We start from the raw sequence: 18,660 nt of genomic DNA, 5'->3' as shown, positions 1-18,660 counted from the left end.
TGTGTGAAAATTGCAGCCTCCTACGTCTTGTGGTTTGGGCTGTGCAATGATCAGTCAGTGAGTGACTCAGGACAAAGACCTTTATATACATTCAAATACTCAGCAAAAACATTTAAATACATTACTATTTATTTATTATGGGCTAAGCGATTGTATTTAAATTGTTTTTCAATTAAATATGACTCATATTATATAATTGTTTAATTAAACTATACGGCAAATATTTTTTTAACTTGTTAAAATATTCTGTGAAAATATTTAATAAAATACCTTTCATATTTATATGCAAAACAATTGTGCTTAAATTGCTTTAAAATTTAATTTGACTCATATTAAAGTTAATTGTTTCATTCAACTATACAGCAAATATTTTAATATTTTATTTAAATACTCTACACAAATAATATGCAATTAAATAACATTGTAGTTCATATTTTATTAGTAACTCATTTGGTTTGGCAATATAAATAGATTACAGGCAAACTCTGAGCTGATCATTCATTTATTCCTAATTGAGAAGTCATACTTCTGTCAGGCAAATGTTGTTGTTTTTGTTCTTGCTGTTCTTTGGCAGGCAATGCGTATACGTAATACGTAGTACGTATACGTATTGCGTTTATTTGTGGCCGCGTCTGCACGTGTTGTTTTGAAAGGCGTAAACTGTATTTTTATGACACTAAGCAAACAATTAACTCGACGCCTAAGCAACGTGGCCAAGACAATGGCCAAAATCGTGAGTGGGCAGAGAGAATGAGATGGACACACCGTACAGATAGAAATTAACTCTTCCTCTCGCTTTATTTCCATTCATTTTGGGACTCATGGCAATTAGAATGCTAATTTTTATGCAAATTTTTGCGGATAGGTTTCAGTTTTTGGGACTTGGCTTCATTTCGGATTGAGTTACGGTCTCCATTGTTGTTTTTCTTTCTGTTTCTGTTTTTGTTGTCTGTTTTTTTGTTTGTTTGTTTGTTTGTTTGTGTGTTTGTTTGTTTTGCTTTTCCTGGTGTCTGTCGCTTTGTTTATTTGCTTGTTTTGGCGTCAACCTGTTCTTTATTATGAACACACGCAGTTGGCGGAAATAAACTAAAGGCACACACCGAAAGGAAATTGCCAGCAGGTTGCCACAAATTAATGGACTTTCTTCCCCTGAGTACTGTTAGCTTCAGTGCCTCTTCCAGGAGTTCAGCTCACAACAAAACGACCAAAAGAGTTTCCACCACTTCATTTCCATAATATTTTAAATCAACAATTATCGATTAGCTTAAGTAAATATTACCCCGAATTTGACCACTTTGCAGCTCGAATTTTGCAAAACGCCGTCTTGATAAAACTATCTCAGCTATGTTCTTATGGTTTATGCTGTGCAATGATCGGTCAGTGAGTGAGACACGACAAAAAGTTTTATATATAAAGATTTATTAAATTCATTCAATGTACAATGAGGCAAAAAAAAAAATTAATAATAGGTAGTATATTTTTAGCCAGCACAACTATCGTTAGTTCTATCGAGAAAAAGCTCTCTAACAAAAATTTGTATGTCAAATTTAAAACTCTTAAATATATAGAAAATATTTGGATTATAAGACCAATTTTTTTCTCTCTTAAAATTGCCTTTTTTTTATTGAAACTTAAAGGACAAGTTTAATCGATGTTAGAAATCAGTATTTTTTTGCCAGTGTAAATGTTTTTATTAATTACAGAGTTTATTAAATATTTTATTATTAATATATCTATTTTGAAAGCGGTAAAACTATCACTGATACTATCGGATAGAGTATAAGATACTTTTAACACTAATAGATTTATTTGAATTCAATTCACTTTCACGATAGTACCACCGACAGTTTCATTATTGTTGATTTTATTATTAAAAAGCTTAAAATATCTTAAATTTGTAAATGTACCTTGCATTTGTTTACAGCAGCGGAAGTAATCGAAATTAAATCTTTCTATTATCTTATTGGTATTTTGCGTTAGTTTTTTTTTTTGTAATTTTGACAAATTTTTTATGTTCATATTCCACAGTAATATAGCATACATATAAAAAAATATATTAAAATATTTGTTTAAAATTTCACGATCTTATTTTGTATAATGTGACGTCTCAATAAATTGTTATTCACATTTGAGAATCACAACAACCAGTAGATCTTTTGATAATGGTTTTGGGTATATTATTTATAGATATATTTTACCTTTCAATCGAATATTATTGTAAATTTTTCTATCCATTCAAGTTAGTTTTATCTACTTTCTTTTACTATCGATCTTTAACGATTCAATATTTTAACGAACTAATTACAGATTTTCACGATAGTATTGTGGAGAGTTTGTTTTCCCTTAGAGCCTTAACCTTCGAATAGAGTCTTGAATATATTTAGAATAATACACTGCCTTACACTTCCACGATAGTATGTTCGATAGTTTGTCCTCTCCAGAGCACATATCGTATTCAGTAATTCTGTTCGGTGCCAAAGAATGTGAAGGTCTCATTACAGCGAATCTCGTAACAGTCCGGAAATGATGTAAAGTGTCTCGATAAGCGCAAATCGAAAATGAACTCACAATACGGATAACTGTAAAGCAAACAAAAATTCGAAGACAATGTAGAAGAAAGATACAGAAAACAATTAGTCATGTACTGTCAAAGTAAAATTAAGTTTAGATCTAATAACTAAATGATGTAGGAATACATATGAAATAAGTAAAAATGCTACAATCGAGATGATCGACTGTTAAATGTCCAGTACCTTGTTAACATTAATGAAATAAAAATTGAAAGCCACAAAAAAAAGAAACAAACAAATTTTATTGGAAATACTCAAAACAATTTCTTTAAAAATATCTGATAAATTTAAAAATCATAATGTTGATTAAAAATAATAGCAAAAAATAAAAAATATACAAATATAGAAAAATAAATAAAATTAATCAATAAATTGTATGATATTTTTATTATATACAATTTGAAATTCAAAAAAGAAAGTATTTTGTACTAAAATATTTCCGCACATTGAAAATTCATGCTATTTTTGATTTAAAATTAGCACTTGAATAAAATCGTTTTTTTAATATATCTTATGATTTAATAATAGATATATTAAATATAAGATAAAACAATAAATATATATAGAAAAAGAATATTATTTTAAATAAAATGTATGATATTTAATATATAAAAATTGAAAAAAAACAAAATAAATTATTTTCATACACATAAAAAAAAATACAGAGAGATCTTCCTTTAATATTATATATATTAAATAATAGAAAAAATATAGAAAAATTAAATTATTTTGTTTTACATTATTTTTACACATATTTAAAAAAATGCTAATCTAAAGTGATTCAGTTGCTTTTAAGGACAGACAGACATTTGCACAAACCCATAAGCCTGTGTGTTCTTTGGGTACTGGGCTAAAAACAAATGTTATTGGAAATAGTTGAGCTGCTTTTCGCGATTTCCCTCAGGTGATGGAAGTAAGCAAGACTTAAGTAGTTAACTGAATTCCCAGTAATGTTAACTTTATGCTCTCTGTCTCTGTCACACACACACACTCGTTGAATTTACTGAATATTCGTGAAAAGCCGTTGAAATATTTATCGCGAGGGTGGCAACGCTGGCAACAGCAATGTAATGGCGCTGCCAGCTTTTTTAATTGTTGTGCAATTCATATGCCAACGGAAAACTCCGCTTGCTTACTACTTATTCACCTACACTGCAAGAAAAACTCTCTTTTGAATTTTAATATTTACACTAAGCTTTAAGTTTTTTTCATATTTTATTTTTTATTTTTAAATCTTACATGACAATATCAAAATCAGTTGAGTTTATTTATACTTTGAAATTTTTCTATCAGTGTATATGGGGTATATGTAGGTTACATGGAGTATAAAATACAGTCGCTGGGCATCTTTTGAGATGCTCTTCAAGAAGGTATTTTAAATAAGAAACACATTTAGTGAACATAGTAAGTCATGTAATTATTTTGACAAAATATAAGACTCAAATATTTGTTGCTCAATTAAAAATTTCTTTCTCAATCACAGTTACTTTTTATTTTAGAACCATTAGAGACAAAAAAAGAACTAAGTAAGAAAGAGAAGAAACAAAGAAGAAAAGTTTTTTTTTTGTTGCTAAATAAAATATACGAATTTTTTATCTTTTTAAAAAAATAAATTGTAAAACAAAGCATCAAAAATGAAACCTTAATATGAAAAACTTTGTTATTTCTTGACTTAATACAACCAATCAATCAACTTTTTATCAGTTCTGCACAACAATCTACTCCTAGAATATCATACTCGTATTAAAGTTAGTCTTGTGTTCATATGTTGTCTTAAAATAAAGTTTTAGTAAATGTCTATTGCTTGTTACCACATGGTAACGCTGGGAATATTCGGGTTAATATATAAGAACTAGATTTGTGTAATTTGAGGAATACTTTATGAATAAATAATTTTAATATTTTCATAAATTTAACAGTGCTTTGCAAGGGTATCAAATGTTCGGATTATCATAGACAATTCCGCTTTCTTATTTTAAAATGCAATTCACACGACTAGAAAATACCATAAATTGTGAATTGTATGTGCTTGCGGTAGTATTTAAGGGTGTGTGTGTATGTGTGTGTGCGTGTGTGTGTGTTTGGATTGTTGATTGCTTAACTTACATTGGCGGAAACCAGAGGAAACAGCGATATGTGCAGAGTATTCCAAATGGGCGCTTGAATTCTCCGTCCGGCGTTTGAATCGAACCCGAGTTGTGTTTCTTCCAGCATTGCGAGGCCCAGCCTAAAAAAAGAAAGCCATATTGCAGACATTTCCACTCAGCAAATAATGATGACACACAACACTTATGTTTTATACAGTTAAGATTACAATTTGATTTTTAATTTTGAACAAAAAAAAAATATTATTATTTCATTTTTATTATTTTTAAGTTTAAATTTAAGTGTAGGCTTTTCCCTAATTTTTGCAGTATTTTAAATTATTATTTTATTTTTTTTTTTTACATTTTTTATTTTTTGATAATTTAATGAACTTGCTTCTCTTTGATTCTCTTAATTTTTATTTTTGCCTTTTTTATTATACCCTGTATCCAGGGAATAACACCGGAACTGGTGCCGGGACCGCTCTGTTAAGAACCGAATGCCAAAACGTTTGTACCGGTACGGTTGTGGTAAAGTTGCTAGGTCAAAGAGTTGACAAACTTCCAACTGTCATAACTTGATCAAAACTGAACAGATTTTCAAACGGAATGTCATTTTGGTCATGATTTGGACTTTAAATTCATTCTGTATTCAAACTTTGTTCGCTTAAAAAATTTAATTATTTTTGACCAAGAGTCGATTTCGATGCTAAGGGTCCCCCCTTTGAAATTTTAAAAAATCAAAATGTTAAATCTCAAGTTTTCACTTGTAATCAACTCCTTATATCATAAAAATACTTATGCAAGTCAAAATATTTATCCAATTTGGCATGATTTTTTACAAAAAAATGAAAGGTCTCAGAAACCTGTATTTGCTTCGGTTTGATTCCCTGCCTGTGCCCATTGAAAATGAGCAAAAAAGGGTATATTGTTTTATTTTTGTAATTAATGTATTGATATCATGAGTGATAATTCCTTTGAGGCAATTTACACGACCACGAAATATGCATTTCATATGCTCTTTTTGGAATTTTTCAGCACAAAGACACAGACACAAAAAAAGCATTGATTAAGGGTTGGCGTATGCGGCGTATGCGTAATATGAGCTATCGAATATGCATCAATTAAATTTGTGACACTCATTAACACGCACGCACACACACACACACACACACACACACACACACACACACACACACACACACACACACATACATACAGACATCAACATTACAGAACAAAAAAAAAAATATTTTCCCCGAAATTTTCAACACGCCATAAATTAATGCACACAAAACCAAAGAAAAACCAGAAAAAAATTTGTAAAAAAAAGAATGGAAAATGCCATAATTGATAGGCAATAAATCACAGCAATTTACGTTACGTGCTGCGTTACGTTACTTGTTACGCATTACGTACTTGCATAATTGTAATCACATAAACAGCATAAAATTAAAAGCAAAACAAATGCGATTGTTGTGCTACATTTGCGTGTATTTATTGTTGTTGTTGTAGTTGTTGCTGTAGCTGTTGCTGTTGCTGTTGTTGTTGTGGTTATTATCGATTTGGCCATTGCACAACAATCATAGAATGAACCGTTGTCGTTGAGCATTTTCGAGTTTTTAATTTTATTTCGCATTCAGCTGCGATGTTCAACGTTTCTCTCGACGCGTTTTTAACTGTCAACAGTTTGAAGCTCGCAATCTCTAACGAAGCCTATGACAATGCACACACACACACACACACACACACACACACACACACAGATGTATACTAAAGTCTCGCCAAGACAAAAATCAAAATCAAATTCAAAAATGCCAACGAAAATAAACAGCAAAGAAATTGCGCGCCTCTAAATTGATAACAATTGATAAATTATCGTACTCATTTGTATGAGTGAATGTGAATGTGAATGTGAGTGTGAATGTGAATGTGAATGGGTGAGTGCACGTTGGGTGTTTGTGAGTACTCATTCACTGGCTCACTCAAATCTCATGACAAACAAAACAAGTCAAATGCAAAGCTCAACTTGATTGTATCTTTGTATCTATGTATCTTTGTATCAGCAGTTTTCATCATTTATTTGTTTACCTTATTAAATTTAAAATCTTAACTATGTACACAATTTTTTCTTGTATTTTATTCTCTTATTTTGTTTGTATTTAAAATTCTATTTATATTTATATTTTAAATAATTTAAAATTAAATTCAACATCATTGTATCTTCGCATCTTGCATCATTATTTCTTATGATTTCTTTCCTTTTTTTTTTTGGCTTTAAATTTTTATACAATGAATCAAGTATCCCAACTTTATTTTTTATTTTAAATATTTTCAGCTAAGTTAAATTTGATTTAATCTGTTTTTATGTTTTAAATTTTAATGCAATTTATTATGTTTTGTAATCTCATACATATTTTCAATAATTCCAGTTTAGCTCAACTTGATTGTAATTTGTATCTGCAGTTTTCATCATTTATTTCAACTATTTTTGCTGTTAACCATTTTAGTTTAAGAATTTGAAGTTGTATTTTCGTTTCTTTTTTAATTCTATTTTAATTGTAAATAAATTGTAAATCAGCGAAAAAAAAAATAAATAAGCGTTTACCATATTTAATCTAGATTTATCTTTTAAGTTCAAAATTTTTAAATTTTTTATATAATTATTTACATTTTTTTTCTAATATTATGTTATTTTTAAATAAATTGTTTGTTAGCAGATTTAAAACATAATAAATAATAAATTAATTAATTTATATAAAATGTAAATAAATTTGTTTGAAATTTCAATACAATTTTCGTTGTTCTATTCGACAAATAAATTTAGTAAATAAACAATTTCCATAGCTGTCGTTTGTTATCCATCACGTTTTAAATTTATAGTACACAATTTATTATAATTTTTGATTTCTAAATTTAATTAATTTGTTAATAAATAAACATTCTTGACACTTTATTCTTTAAAATAATGCTTTTTAATTTATACAACAAAATTTTATTTACATTAAAAAGCAACCAAACCGACAATTTCTTTATGTTGTAGATTAATTCTGAGTCTGAGAATGTTCATAAAACATAGCTGCATATATGTATGTATGTCAACATATCTCTATCTATAAATGTTGATTTTAATGATTAAGATCTTGTAACAATTGTCTAACGTTGACATTAAATAACTAATAAGTATTTATTGCATTATTAATATTTAAATATATTTGATGTATCTGGATTATTTATAAAAATCTCAGCGTGTATCTTTTTGTATCTTTTTATCTACATATCTTCATTTCATATGTCTGCACAATTTGCTTGAGGCATTTCAGAGACTCGTCACATTGATTGAAATTGTTGACACCTTTTGTAGTGCTTGTCAAGCAGTGTGTCAGTCAGTCAGTCAGTGAGTGAGTCAGTCAGTCAGATAGCTATCTGTCTGTTTGTCTGTCTGTCTGAGAAAGGGACAATGAAAGAATAGTTGCCTGGGTTCCTTTTGTCATAATTCGTAGTCACTCTTGTTGTTGTGCTATTTATGAAAAGCATTTTGCGCTTCGCCAGTCTCAATGTGAATTTTGGGATAAATTGACTTACAAATACTCACACTCACACATTGCTTTAAAGTATTTAAAGTTGTGACTAAAATTGAATTTCAATTTACATTTAGTTTTGAATATTAAATGAATGTAAACGTGTGTGTATACAAATGTATTATGTCTTTATTCACTTTAAAAACTCTCTCTAAAATTCAACATATATTGCATATTTCCTTCACTTGACTGTTGTACTTGATAAACGTATTTATTCATGTGTCATAACACTTGTTATTCACTTTAAGCCACTCATATTCATATGGAAAAAACACAACATGTACACAAACGAATAAAAGCGAATGTAATGCGCAATTAATTTGTTTATAACTATTTTGAAATAATCTAATTTCATGCAAAAATTGCTGTAATTTGCCAATCAGCATTGAAACAGAAGCCGAGCAATAATAAACGCATCATCTGAATTCTGAATTCTCTATTCTGTATTCAGAATTCTAACGAACCAATCAACGCACAACGACCACGACCCAAATCCAGATTCAGATCCAAACAGACAGACTGAGAGACGGACAGAGGGACACAGATAGAGATACACGCAATCCAATATATGTAGATACATTTGTACAGTTACAGATACAGTTACATTTATAGCAACAGATACAATTAAAGTAACAGATTCATTTATTTAGATACGGATACATTGATCCAAAAATTAAGATACATTTATACATATAAAGATACATTTCTTAAGATAAAGCTACATTTATAGATGCAAATAGTGATACATTCATACAAATTAAGATACATTTAAACATATTCAGATACAGATACATACACAAATACATTTATTAAGATAAAGATACATTTCAACATATACAGATATATTTTTTAAGATATAGATACATTTATTAATTCAAATATTATTACATTCATACAAATTTGATTACAATTATATTGCTTTAGATACAGATACACATACAGATAATGTTACAGATACATTAATAAAGATAAAGATACATTTATACATACACAGTTACATTTCATATGACAAAGATACATTTATTAATGCAATTTCATACAAATTGAGATACAAATATGGTTACAGATACAATTATTTAGATGCAATACATTTATAGGTGTAAAACATGAAACATTCACACAGATATAGATACATTTATACATATTCAGATACATTATTAGATTAGTACATATTCGTACAAAAACAGATGCATTTATTCTGATACAGAATTTAATTTAAAGATATATTTGCACAGACATTTTGTACAGATAAAGTTACATTCACAGATGAAATTATATAGATGCATGTATCTTTATTACAATTAAGATTAATATTTAGAGATGTAAATTATAAAAAAATATGTTATGGATAGATAAATAAATAAATAAATGACTAAATAGTTTCAGATACATTACATACAGCTTGTAGATACAAATAAATATACACATATACATATATATTTTTTTGAAGATACACTTACAGATACATTTACAGCTTAAATGCGTTATTTTGATCTGTTGATAATTTGCGTGTATCTTTTTGATGACGAGAGTGAATTGAAGAAGGGTGAGGTGTGAACAATTTGATAAAGGGGTGAGAAAGAGGAAGAGGAAGAAGGTGGAAGGGGAATGGAGAAGAGGGAATGGTTCAGTGGCCTTCAGCGATCAATGTCATTTCGTTTGATTCCATTAAAGTGCGACCCCAAAAAAGAACTCAGAACTGAGAACTGAGAACTGAAAACTGCGAACTGCGAGCTGCACACTAAACGAGGGAGACAAAAATAAAATAGAAAAGCGACAGAGAAACGGCAGAAAATCGAGACAAAACTAGATGTATTAAAGCGAAAGTGGAACTAGAAATACTAAATGAAACGAAAATATTATTAGCTGGTGCACAAAATCGCTACAGATTTCGTTAGGGAACATTCATGTGGTGGGGAACACATTCCCACAGGTGTAGGTGGTCAGCTACGTTTTCAGCATGTGAAATTTTCACTGCTCATTGCTGTTAATTTGTTAATGATTCGAATTCCCTGCTGATTGGTAAGCTACTTTTTCCGCAGTATCGCAGAAATCTTCATTGCTCAATTCTGCATGTTATTTCAATTCATGGGAAATAGTCACCAAAAATGTCTTAAAGCAGGAAACAATCTGAATTTTGTATGCAGAATCGAGCAGTGAGGCTTTCTGTAGCAGTGCGGAATTTGTAGCTGACGCTGCTGCAGTGAATTCACTAGCGACTGAAGGTTTTCCACGACGAATCTGCACAGTTTTCGGTTCAAAATTTACGATGGCGTGTAAATGAGGTTGGATATGGATGCGGTTTACTGAAAGAGCAGATGGAATCAATCGCAATCGCAAAAACCCTTTAGCCACACTTTAACACGTCTTTCAGTCGAGTTGAATCGAGTCAAGTTGAGTTGAGTTGAGTTGAGTTGAGTTAAGTTGAATCGCAGGTGCGTAAGTTAACAGCACCATTGACTACAGCCACATAATTTATCTTATTTTTAGCCTGGCCGAAACTTTGGGCCATGACTTTGGGATCCCCACACCCCTTTTGCCATTTTGCCCTTTTGCCCTCTTTCCCCTTTTCCCCACATCATCCATTCATCTCCATAGCTATAGAAATTTCAGCAACGCTTTGGCATAACTTTGACTTGGCTTATAAATGTCGAACGATTTATTTGCGGCTGTTTGCACAGGTACGCGACCCTCCAGTAAAAAGCGGAGAGGGCAAATACCCTACACATATATTAACAAGCACACAGAAAAAAAAAGTATAGCATAGTCGAGTTATTCTATTTTATTTTTAAACAATAGTTGCATTTAAATTGCATAAAAATTACGATTTAAAATAAATTTTCATGTAAAACATTTTCAATCACAGTTTTTACTGCTTCCAGAATGTCTAAAAATTAAATATTAAATTTTCTCATTTAAACTCATAAATTTGAGTTGTTGTTTAATTATGTTATGTTAAATTATAGTTAAAACATAAGTAAATTTCAAAGTCAATTTTAATTAAAAATGCAAAATTTTATTATGAGTGAAAACATATTTATTTTTCATATTACTTTTTAATCTATATATATAAATCTTTGACTTCATTCACTGACTGATCATTGCACAGCCCAAACCAAAAGAACTAGTAGGCTGAAATTTTCACACAACATGGATGAGACAATTTTATCATGCAATACGACGAAATTTCAAAGAGGGTAAAATTTGGGTCAAGGATTACACGTTGAGAAAATTACATAGTAATTTTATTATTTTTAGAGTTTTTCCAATAACTATATCATATAGTTAATCGGGTTCAAATTTCCCTTTGAGGTCTAGTATATTATATATCATACAACTAAATATATTTTTATAAATATTCATGTAAAAACATAATTTAAAATTTTGAATAGCTGCAAATTTGATGCTTCATCAAAGTATTTAAATTTTAAGAACTCGGAGTATTTTTCTCTTGGTGTATATAAGTCTATGTACATATATGCGTATATATATATACAGTGTTTAGTATATAGGAGAATTCCGCGCTGATGCAGCTAACAAAGTGTTTTAAATTTGTTTACCGCAAAACTGGTAAAAGAAGAAGCTGACGAGTGGGGGCAAAAAAAACTTTGAATTGCTTTTGGCCAGGCTGGCAGGTTGGCAGGTGGGCGTAGTGTGCTTGAAGGTAATTGGGCGTGGCAATGCCACTTGCACATGCCACAATCATTGATGGCTGCTTTGGCCATTTTTGGTAACATCCGATGAAGTGCGAATCGGCTACAGAAATAGAGAAAGTGAGAAAGAGAGAGCGAAAGAGAGAGAGAGACAGCTAAAGAGTGTGTGAGTTTCGAGTGTGTGTTACTTTAATGATCCACTCAACTGCAAAATGAATGAATAAGTGAATGCATGCAGCATACACTGCGTATACGCAATCTTCAATCCTCAATCCTCAATTCGCATTCCCCAATGTTCGATGCAATGCGAATCACGTCTTAGATGTGCAACTCGTACTGTGCAAATAAGTGAATGCAAGTGAATCCAGCCAACGATTCACTTCAATCCGAATTCGACCGCAACTCTTCGACATAATTAATATCTTAGAAATCCATATCAATCCGTATTTTTCACTTTTACTAAAAAAAAGGCAACAGATAACTAAAAATTGTATTTTTAATGCATAAATAAAAAAGAACAAAACTAATGATTTATAATTTTAATTCAATTACTTTACAAATAACAAACATTTTTCAATTATTTATTTTTTATTTCTCTACACTCAAATTAGTTTATAAATCCATTTTAAGCAAATTATTTTTTACTTTTACTATTAAAACTCCAAAGATAACAAATTTTTTTTAATTTGTATTGTAAAATTACAAATTAATTAATTTTTTTTAATTTGAATTCAATTATTCCACAAATAATAAATATTTTTGATTTTTTCTACATTTATTTCTTAACAAAATTATTATTTTAGAAATCCATTATAATCAGTTTGTTTTTACTTTTAATAAAAAAGGTTTACAGACAACATTAATTTTTTAAGGTTTTCTGTATATATACGATAAGAAATAAATCATTATAATTTTATTCAATTACTCCACAAATAAAAAACCCATTTTAATACATAATTCTAATTTTTTTAAATCCATCTTAATCAGTTTTTTTTTTCAGTTTTAATTTTATTGAATAACTGCAAAAAAAAATATTTTTTATAATTTTTATTTAAAAAAAAAATTTATTTTATTTTTTGTTTCATATATTTCTACACATAATTATTGCTTTAGAAATCCATTTTATTTAATTTTTTCTTTTGCTTTAATAGCTCCACATACAACGAATATTAATCATTTTTATTTTGTTAATGCGAAAGAAAATAAAATAAAAAATAATGAGAACACAATTCAGAAGTTGGTATTTATGATTATAGAACTTTTCATTTTGTTAGTTGCACATCATATAAAATTATACATATGTAAATTAAAAATTAACATAAAAATATCTTAAAAGAGAGCACAGAAAAAAAAACAGAAACTTATTTAAATGGTCTATCGGTTATCGATACTGCTTTATATCTAGCTAAAGTAATTTAAGAGCGTGCACTTGACATTTGTGCAATCGGGCAGTGAAGTGAACAGAACACAGGATAACTTGTAGTCGTGAATGTATTCGCAGGTCGGATAGCTGAAAAATATAAACGGAATTTAACATATTTATAGCGAAAAAAATTATTAAGGATAAACAATGAGCAAATATACGTATATATAAAAAAATAAGAATTAAAATTTACATTAAAAAAAAAGCAAAAGACGAAATTTAAAATATATTATTAAAAAATATACTACGACTTTCAGTAAAATATGTTTAATTATTAAAAATACCACTACGATTTTAAATAAAATATTTTTCATTTTGTCTTTTGCATTTTTAATGAAATATTTTTGATTTCATTGAATTCTAATAAATTTATCTTTACAATATTTTTTTTTATCTTAATTTAAATTTTTCAGTATCATTATGGCTGATATTAAATTTCTTATTTTATTAACTATTAATATGATTAATAGTTGACTATAGATTTTGGTTGGGACTCACTTACCTTATTGTAAAGAACCAAGTGCACTTGAAGTTACACAAAATGCCATAAGGTTTCTTCAGCTGCTCCTTCTTATTGACAATGGTGTTCTGTAGATTGTAGCCATCATAGCGTCGCCAGCAGTGATTGATGTTGCCTGTGTAAAAGCGAGAGAGACATAGAGAGAGAGGAAGCGAGAAACGAGAGTGAGAGAGATGGAAATTAAGAGGAAGTTAGGTAAAGAAAAAGTCCTGAATGCCCCATCGGATCTCTAGTGCAGAAAACATTTCAGATTTTCAGTGGAAAACCTTCAGTCGCTAGTGAATTCACTGCAGCAGCGTCAGCTACAAATTCCGCACTGCTACAGAAAGCCTCACTGCTCGATTCTGCATAAAATTCACATTGTTTCCTGCTTTAAGACATTTTTGATGAGAATTTCCCATGAATTGAAATAACATGCAGAATTGAGCAATGAAGATTTCAGCGACACTGCGGAAAAAGTAGCTTACCAATCAGCAGGGAATTCGAATCATTAACAAATTTATAAGTAAGTAAGTGCAAAATTATGCAGCAATGAGCAGTGAAAATTTCACATGCTGAAAACGTAGCTGACCTACACCTACACCTGTGGGAATGTGTTCCCCACCACATGAATGTTCCCTAACGAAATCTGTAGCGATTTTGTGCACCAGCTAATAATATTTTCGTTTCATTTAGTATTTCTAGTTCTCTTTTTGTCTCGTTTCTTTGTTGATTCTTTATTTTTTCACATGCTGAAATATAGCTGACCACCACAAGAACCTTGTTTAACGAAAACTGTAACTATTTAGTGCACCGCATGATATCAATTCCGACTGGGTCTGATTGAGAATGTGTTTGACTTTGACGATTCGTATGAGAAGTGAGGGAAACTTTACGTCGTATGTGATGACTGCCGCCATGATGGTGAAAGTCTCGTCCTTCCAGTTGGCTGCCATGACCGTTGGTTGCGTCCACGCCCAGGAGGAGGCTTCTTCCAGCTCTGGAGCCGCCAAAGAGCAGCAGATACCAAAGTATCAACGAGCTAACGATGAAGATGTAAGTCACTAATTTGGCCATTTCCGCTAGTCGTTCTTTCTCTCTCTCTCTCTGTCTCTCTCTCTCTCTCTCTCTGTCTCTCTCGTACGCTCTGGCACTCTCGCTGTCTCTGTCTATATGTAGCTCTGTCTCTGTCTGTGTAGAGTGAGGGGTCGTCTTCGGTTTTGGTTTCGTTTTCTCAGCGGTCGCCTTTTAAAATGCACTTTGCTTTTTACACTTTACACACACTTTCCACTTGATATTTTTTCTCCTACTCGTTTTCTTTTTTACACCTGTCTCTGTGGGTGTGTGTAGGTGTGTGTGTGTATGTGTGTGTGCTGTCGCTTTCGTTGCCGCTGCGAATGTCGCCCCTGCACTGAATACATTTTCTGAAAAAGTGAATTTGTTTTGCTTCAAGTTTGCTTCTCCTTTATGATCCGATGTTCGTGCTCAAACAAACAAAAAAAAAAAAAAAATACAACCAAAATGAAATAAAAAATTCGTGTGGTTCGCTGTCCACTCTGATTCGCTCTTTGAATTTCCTCACTATGTTATTCTTCCATCTTTTTTATATATATTTTTTTTTTGGTCATCATTCATGAACCTATTCAATTTGAGTGTGAGTACTCGCATTCGTATTCGTTCCGTTTTGGTCTGTCACTCATTTCGCTAATTTAAATAATCAACAACTCGGTGAATTACCTTAACGTCTGTCCCCTCGCCATCCACCCTCTGTCAGCTGCTCTCTCTTCCCTCCCTCATCCCTCCATCATCCCCAATTCCATCCCCAATCGCAGTCAACGCACTCAACGTAGCTCATGTGTCTAATTTTAGATGGGACTGTGTTAAGGCCAGTTCCCGCACTACTTTTACAAATAATAATGCAGCGATATCAATTGAAAATTTGTTTATCGATTACAATTCGCTTATCGATAATAATATGTTTATCGATTGGCAAGCATTCAACTTAAATGAAACGAAAGCTATCACTATTAAGATAACCAAATCGAGTTATTGGAAGCTATTGGACTGTGCTTAAATTACCGAGCCACTTTTGTCAGTGTACCGATATCGATAGAAAATTAGTCTATCGATAACAATTGTAACGATTAGGATCCAGCTAAGCAGACTAAACGGTGATATTGGTATAATTAGATAAGTTTATAGAAAAATACAACTTATCGATTTAAAAATCCCACAAAAAAAACCTCTACACGAAGTAAAAGTCTAGTGACGAAAGCAATTTCTAGCCCCAAAATTTCTGATATCCAATTTTGTGACGAGCAAAATAGTTTAATCTAAAAATTTTAAATAAAAATATAAATTAATAAAAAAAAAAGCGAAAATTGGCATTCGGCACTGTGCAAAAAGTAATTTTTATGTACAAAGAAGCTCACCCTTTTTGCTCACAGTGCACAATGCCAATTTTCGCTTTTTTTTTTTATTAATTTATATTTTATTTAAAATTTTAGATTAAACTAAATTTTTCGTCACAAAATGGATATCAGAAATAAAATAAGATACTAAGGTTTATTTTCTATATATTTTATATTAATTTTGCACATATGTACAAAGAGAGCGAGAGAGAGCAAAATAAGAAAGAGATATATTAGGAAGTGAGTGAGAGAGTAATGAGAGAGTGGTAAAGTGAGAAAGCGAGAGAGAGTGGCAAAGAAAGAGAAGGAGAAAGGGAGAGAAACGGAGGCATTGATAAGTATTGTAGATAGAGAGAGAAATAATGCAGGCATAAAGGCAAAGATATAAAGAGAGGGAGAGAATAAGATAAGCAATTAGAAAAGAGAGAACAATACAGAGAATTACAATGGTTTTTATTTAAATTCTCTAGAAAAATATGCATATAATAAAGAAACTGCCTTTAAGACTCAGGAATACACTTTCTGGGCCGAATCATCATAACGGCCTTCTTCAGGGAGTACTCAGATCCGCGAAAGTTGTGCCAATTGACGCCATTTTCAAAATCGTTGTTTCCGTATATTCCCGTCAATTGGCTGTAAGAAATCGAATTAATAATCGAGGTTTTAAAAAATAATTAAGATTAAATCATACCAGAATTGACAAAAACCGTCGGAAATGTACCACCAGGCGCCAGCCTTTAGTTGGGCGCAGTCTATATACGATAGACCATCATTATCCCGATCGAATGTAGAAAATTTACTGCCACGATGCCATTTAAATGAATCACCTGCAGTTCCACTGGCATCTCCCAAAGTGTGTAATTCATATTGTTGATCCTCGTTTCCAATTGCGAATACATCGTACTTCTCAAATTTCTTATCGCCTTCAAAGTCCTCGAGGAGAACAAGTAACTCTTGATTTCTTTCTGCCGTTATTTCATGTATCTTGTCTAAACCCATGAAGAACTCGCCATTCAGATCACCAAATCCATTTTTATATTCCGTCCAGCTTCTATAAAAGCTAACACTGCCATCCATCCTTCTCAGGATAATGGTCCAACCTCCTCCTTGGGTTTCCGCATCGCAGGCAACTTTAAAAGGTTGACTACTAAATTTGGGGAGAATTATTTCATTAATCCCACTAGACTTGGCTTCTGCACAATTGTGTGGGAGAAGTAACTTTCTCTGACGCTCCTCCTCCGTTCTAAGATGTTCAATTATATTTTGAAGCAATTGGATATTAGACTCCTTGTCAAGTACAATTTTCTTTTGGTTTTCCAACTCTGCTTGTAAAGTCAGAATATTCGCTTCCTTATTAATTAAATCTTTTTTTTGTAGGTCGAAGTCCGTTCTCAGAGTTTGTATGTCCGTTCTAAATAGTTGTATATCCGCTTTCAGTGATCGAATTTCTTTTTCCCTATCAATTATATCTGTTTCCTGTTTTTCGGTCTCTGCTCTACATTGATTATCCGATAGTTCCGTTTTTATAAACTGCATGTCCGATAGAAGAATCTTAAGTTCCTGTCCCTGTTCAGCTCTATTAAATTAATAATTTGATTAGTTAAGAAAAGACTTAATACTTAGTTCGGGTTTTTCAATGTCTCTTTGATCTTTAGATGTTAGACAATCTGTCATAAAGAGTCAATATCGATTTTTCAGTATTTAAATATTTTAAATAACTTGTGTCTTATTTTTTCGATTTGGTAAATTTGAGACTCGATTATAACGACTATAAAACTGAAATTACTTAGGCAACACTTTTTCAAACAGACTACTTTAAAAAATTAATATCTGTCAAACACTTTAAAGAGACCTTGAAAGACCGGAACTTATGATTAATTCAACTTACCTTATTTCGGACAACTGAGAACTTATTGAATTTAATACATTGGTCTCATTAGATGGAGGAAGTGTAGTTGCATCAGATAAGAAAGTCAAGGCACTCAACATTAGGAATATACAAATAATATTCTGCAACATTATGCCAATTTATTTTACTTCTTGTTTAATAAGACTGACTGAGTCAAAACTTCACTTGTTGAGAATAAATGAAAACTAAAGTGAAACCAGACATCACAAGCTTTTTATACACTTGTCATATATGTAAAAATATGTATATATATACACTAGCATGAATTTCTTGAATATACGATTATTTGACTTGACCCGACTTGACTCTAGAATTTTGGCATAGTCCAAATTCAAATCATACGATTTGAAATTATCAGCATTACTTTTAGTTCGTAAACAAGCTTATCATTTGAGTTCTTTAATGTTCGATCCACTGATGCCAAATACTGATCACAACCGAGTGTACTCGAATTTAGGATACCCTGTGCTGTCAGTATATCCTAATGTCAAATTTGTAGCTAATAGAATATTTTCAAATTATCGGACTTA

The 18,660-nt window shown here is 30.9% G+C and overlaps 3 protein-coding genes across 3 annotated transcripts; all 3 read right to left on the bottom strand.

Annotated features, from left to right (window-relative positions):
- Positions 1 to 2,088: 2,088 nt before the first annotated feature.
- LOC117787026 (AF4/FMR2 family member 2) lies at positions 2,089 to 6,396 on the bottom strand. Its single transcript, XM_034625469.1, has 3 exons — positions 6,074 to 6,396; positions 4,677 to 4,797; positions 2,089 to 2,579 (listed from the first exon to the last, which is right to left on the bottom strand). The coding sequence occupies exons 1-3, from the start codon at positions 6,291 to 6,293 to the stop codon at positions 2,456 to 2,458; spliced, it is 465 nt and encodes a 154-aa protein (XP_034481360.1). The 5' UTR covers positions 6,294 to 6,396; the 3' UTR covers positions 2,089 to 2,455.
- A 6,837-nt stretch (positions 6,397 to 13,233) lies between these two features.
- On the bottom strand, positions 13,234 to 15,067 carry LOC117787035. Its single transcript, XM_034625482.1, has 3 exons — positions 14,707 to 15,067; positions 13,814 to 13,946; positions 13,234 to 13,398 (listed from the first exon to the last, which is right to left on the bottom strand). The coding sequence occupies exons 1-3, from the start codon at positions 14,885 to 14,887 to the stop codon at positions 13,290 to 13,292; spliced, it is 423 nt and encodes a 140-aa protein (XP_034481373.1). The 5' UTR covers positions 14,888 to 15,067; the 3' UTR covers positions 13,234 to 13,289.
- Positions 15,068 to 16,653: 1,586 nt separating this feature from the next.
- Positions 16,654 to 18,246, bottom strand: LOC117786942 (microfibril-associated glycoprotein 4-like). The gene is made up of 3 exons (XM_034625375.1): positions 18,110 to 18,246; positions 16,913 to 17,797; positions 16,654 to 16,854 (listed from the first exon to the last, which is right to left on the bottom strand). The coding sequence occupies exons 1-3, from the start codon at positions 18,238 to 18,240 to the stop codon at positions 16,722 to 16,724; spliced, it is 1,149 nt and encodes a 382-aa protein (XP_034481266.1). The 5' UTR covers positions 18,241 to 18,246; the 3' UTR covers positions 16,654 to 16,721.
- Between the last annotated feature and the right edge of the window lie 414 nt (positions 18,247 to 18,660).

This window comes from Drosophila innubila, chromosome X, assembly GCF_004354385.1.
Source record: "Drosophila innubila isolate TH190305 chromosome X, UK_Dinn_1.0, whole genome shotgun sequence".
NCBI classification, from domain to species: domain Eukaryota; kingdom Metazoa; phylum Arthropoda; class Insecta; order Diptera; family Drosophilidae; genus Drosophila; species Drosophila innubila.
Note: the sequence above shows the minus strand (reverse complement) of the source record. Positions and strands in the feature narration are given on the sequence as shown.

Bases quoted from the DNA above. Each gene is read 5' to 3' on its own strand.
- LOC117787026 (XM_034625469.1), bottom strand. From the start codon at position 6,293: ATGCGAAATAAAATTAAAAACTCGAAAATGCTCAACGACAACGGTTCA. The intron at 4,798-6,073 runs GTACGTAATGCG...TTCTTTTTTTAG, and splicing joins ATGTGATTACAATTATGCAA to GCTGGGCCTCGCAATGCTGG. The intron at 2,580-4,676 runs GTAAGTTAAGCA...TTTGCTTTACAG, and splicing joins TTCCTCTGGTTTCCGCCAAT to TTATCCGTATTGTGAGTTCA.
- LOC117787035 (XM_034625482.1), bottom strand. From the start codon at position 14,887: ATGGCCAAATTAGTGACTTACATCTTCATCGTTAGCTCGTTGATACTT. The intron at 13,947-14,706 runs GTAAAGTTTCCC...GCTTTTACACAG, and splicing joins CGGCAGTCATCACATACGAC to GCAACATCAATCACTGCTGG. The intron at 13,399-13,813 runs GTAAGTGAGTCC...TATATTTTTCAG, and splicing joins ACTTGGTTCTTTACAATAAG to CTATCCGACCTGCGAATACA.
- LOC117786942 (XM_034625375.1), bottom strand. From the start codon at position 18,240: ATGTTGCAGAATATTATTTGTATATTCCTAATGTTGAGTGCCTTGACT. The intron at 17,798-18,109 runs GTAAGTTGAATT...TTAATTTAATAG, and splicing joins TCTCAGTTGTCCGAAATAAG to AGCTGAACAGGGACAGGAAC. The intron at 16,855-16,912 runs GTATGATTTAAT...GATTTCTTACAG, and splicing joins GACGGTTTTTGTCAATTCTG to CCAATTGACGGGAATATACG.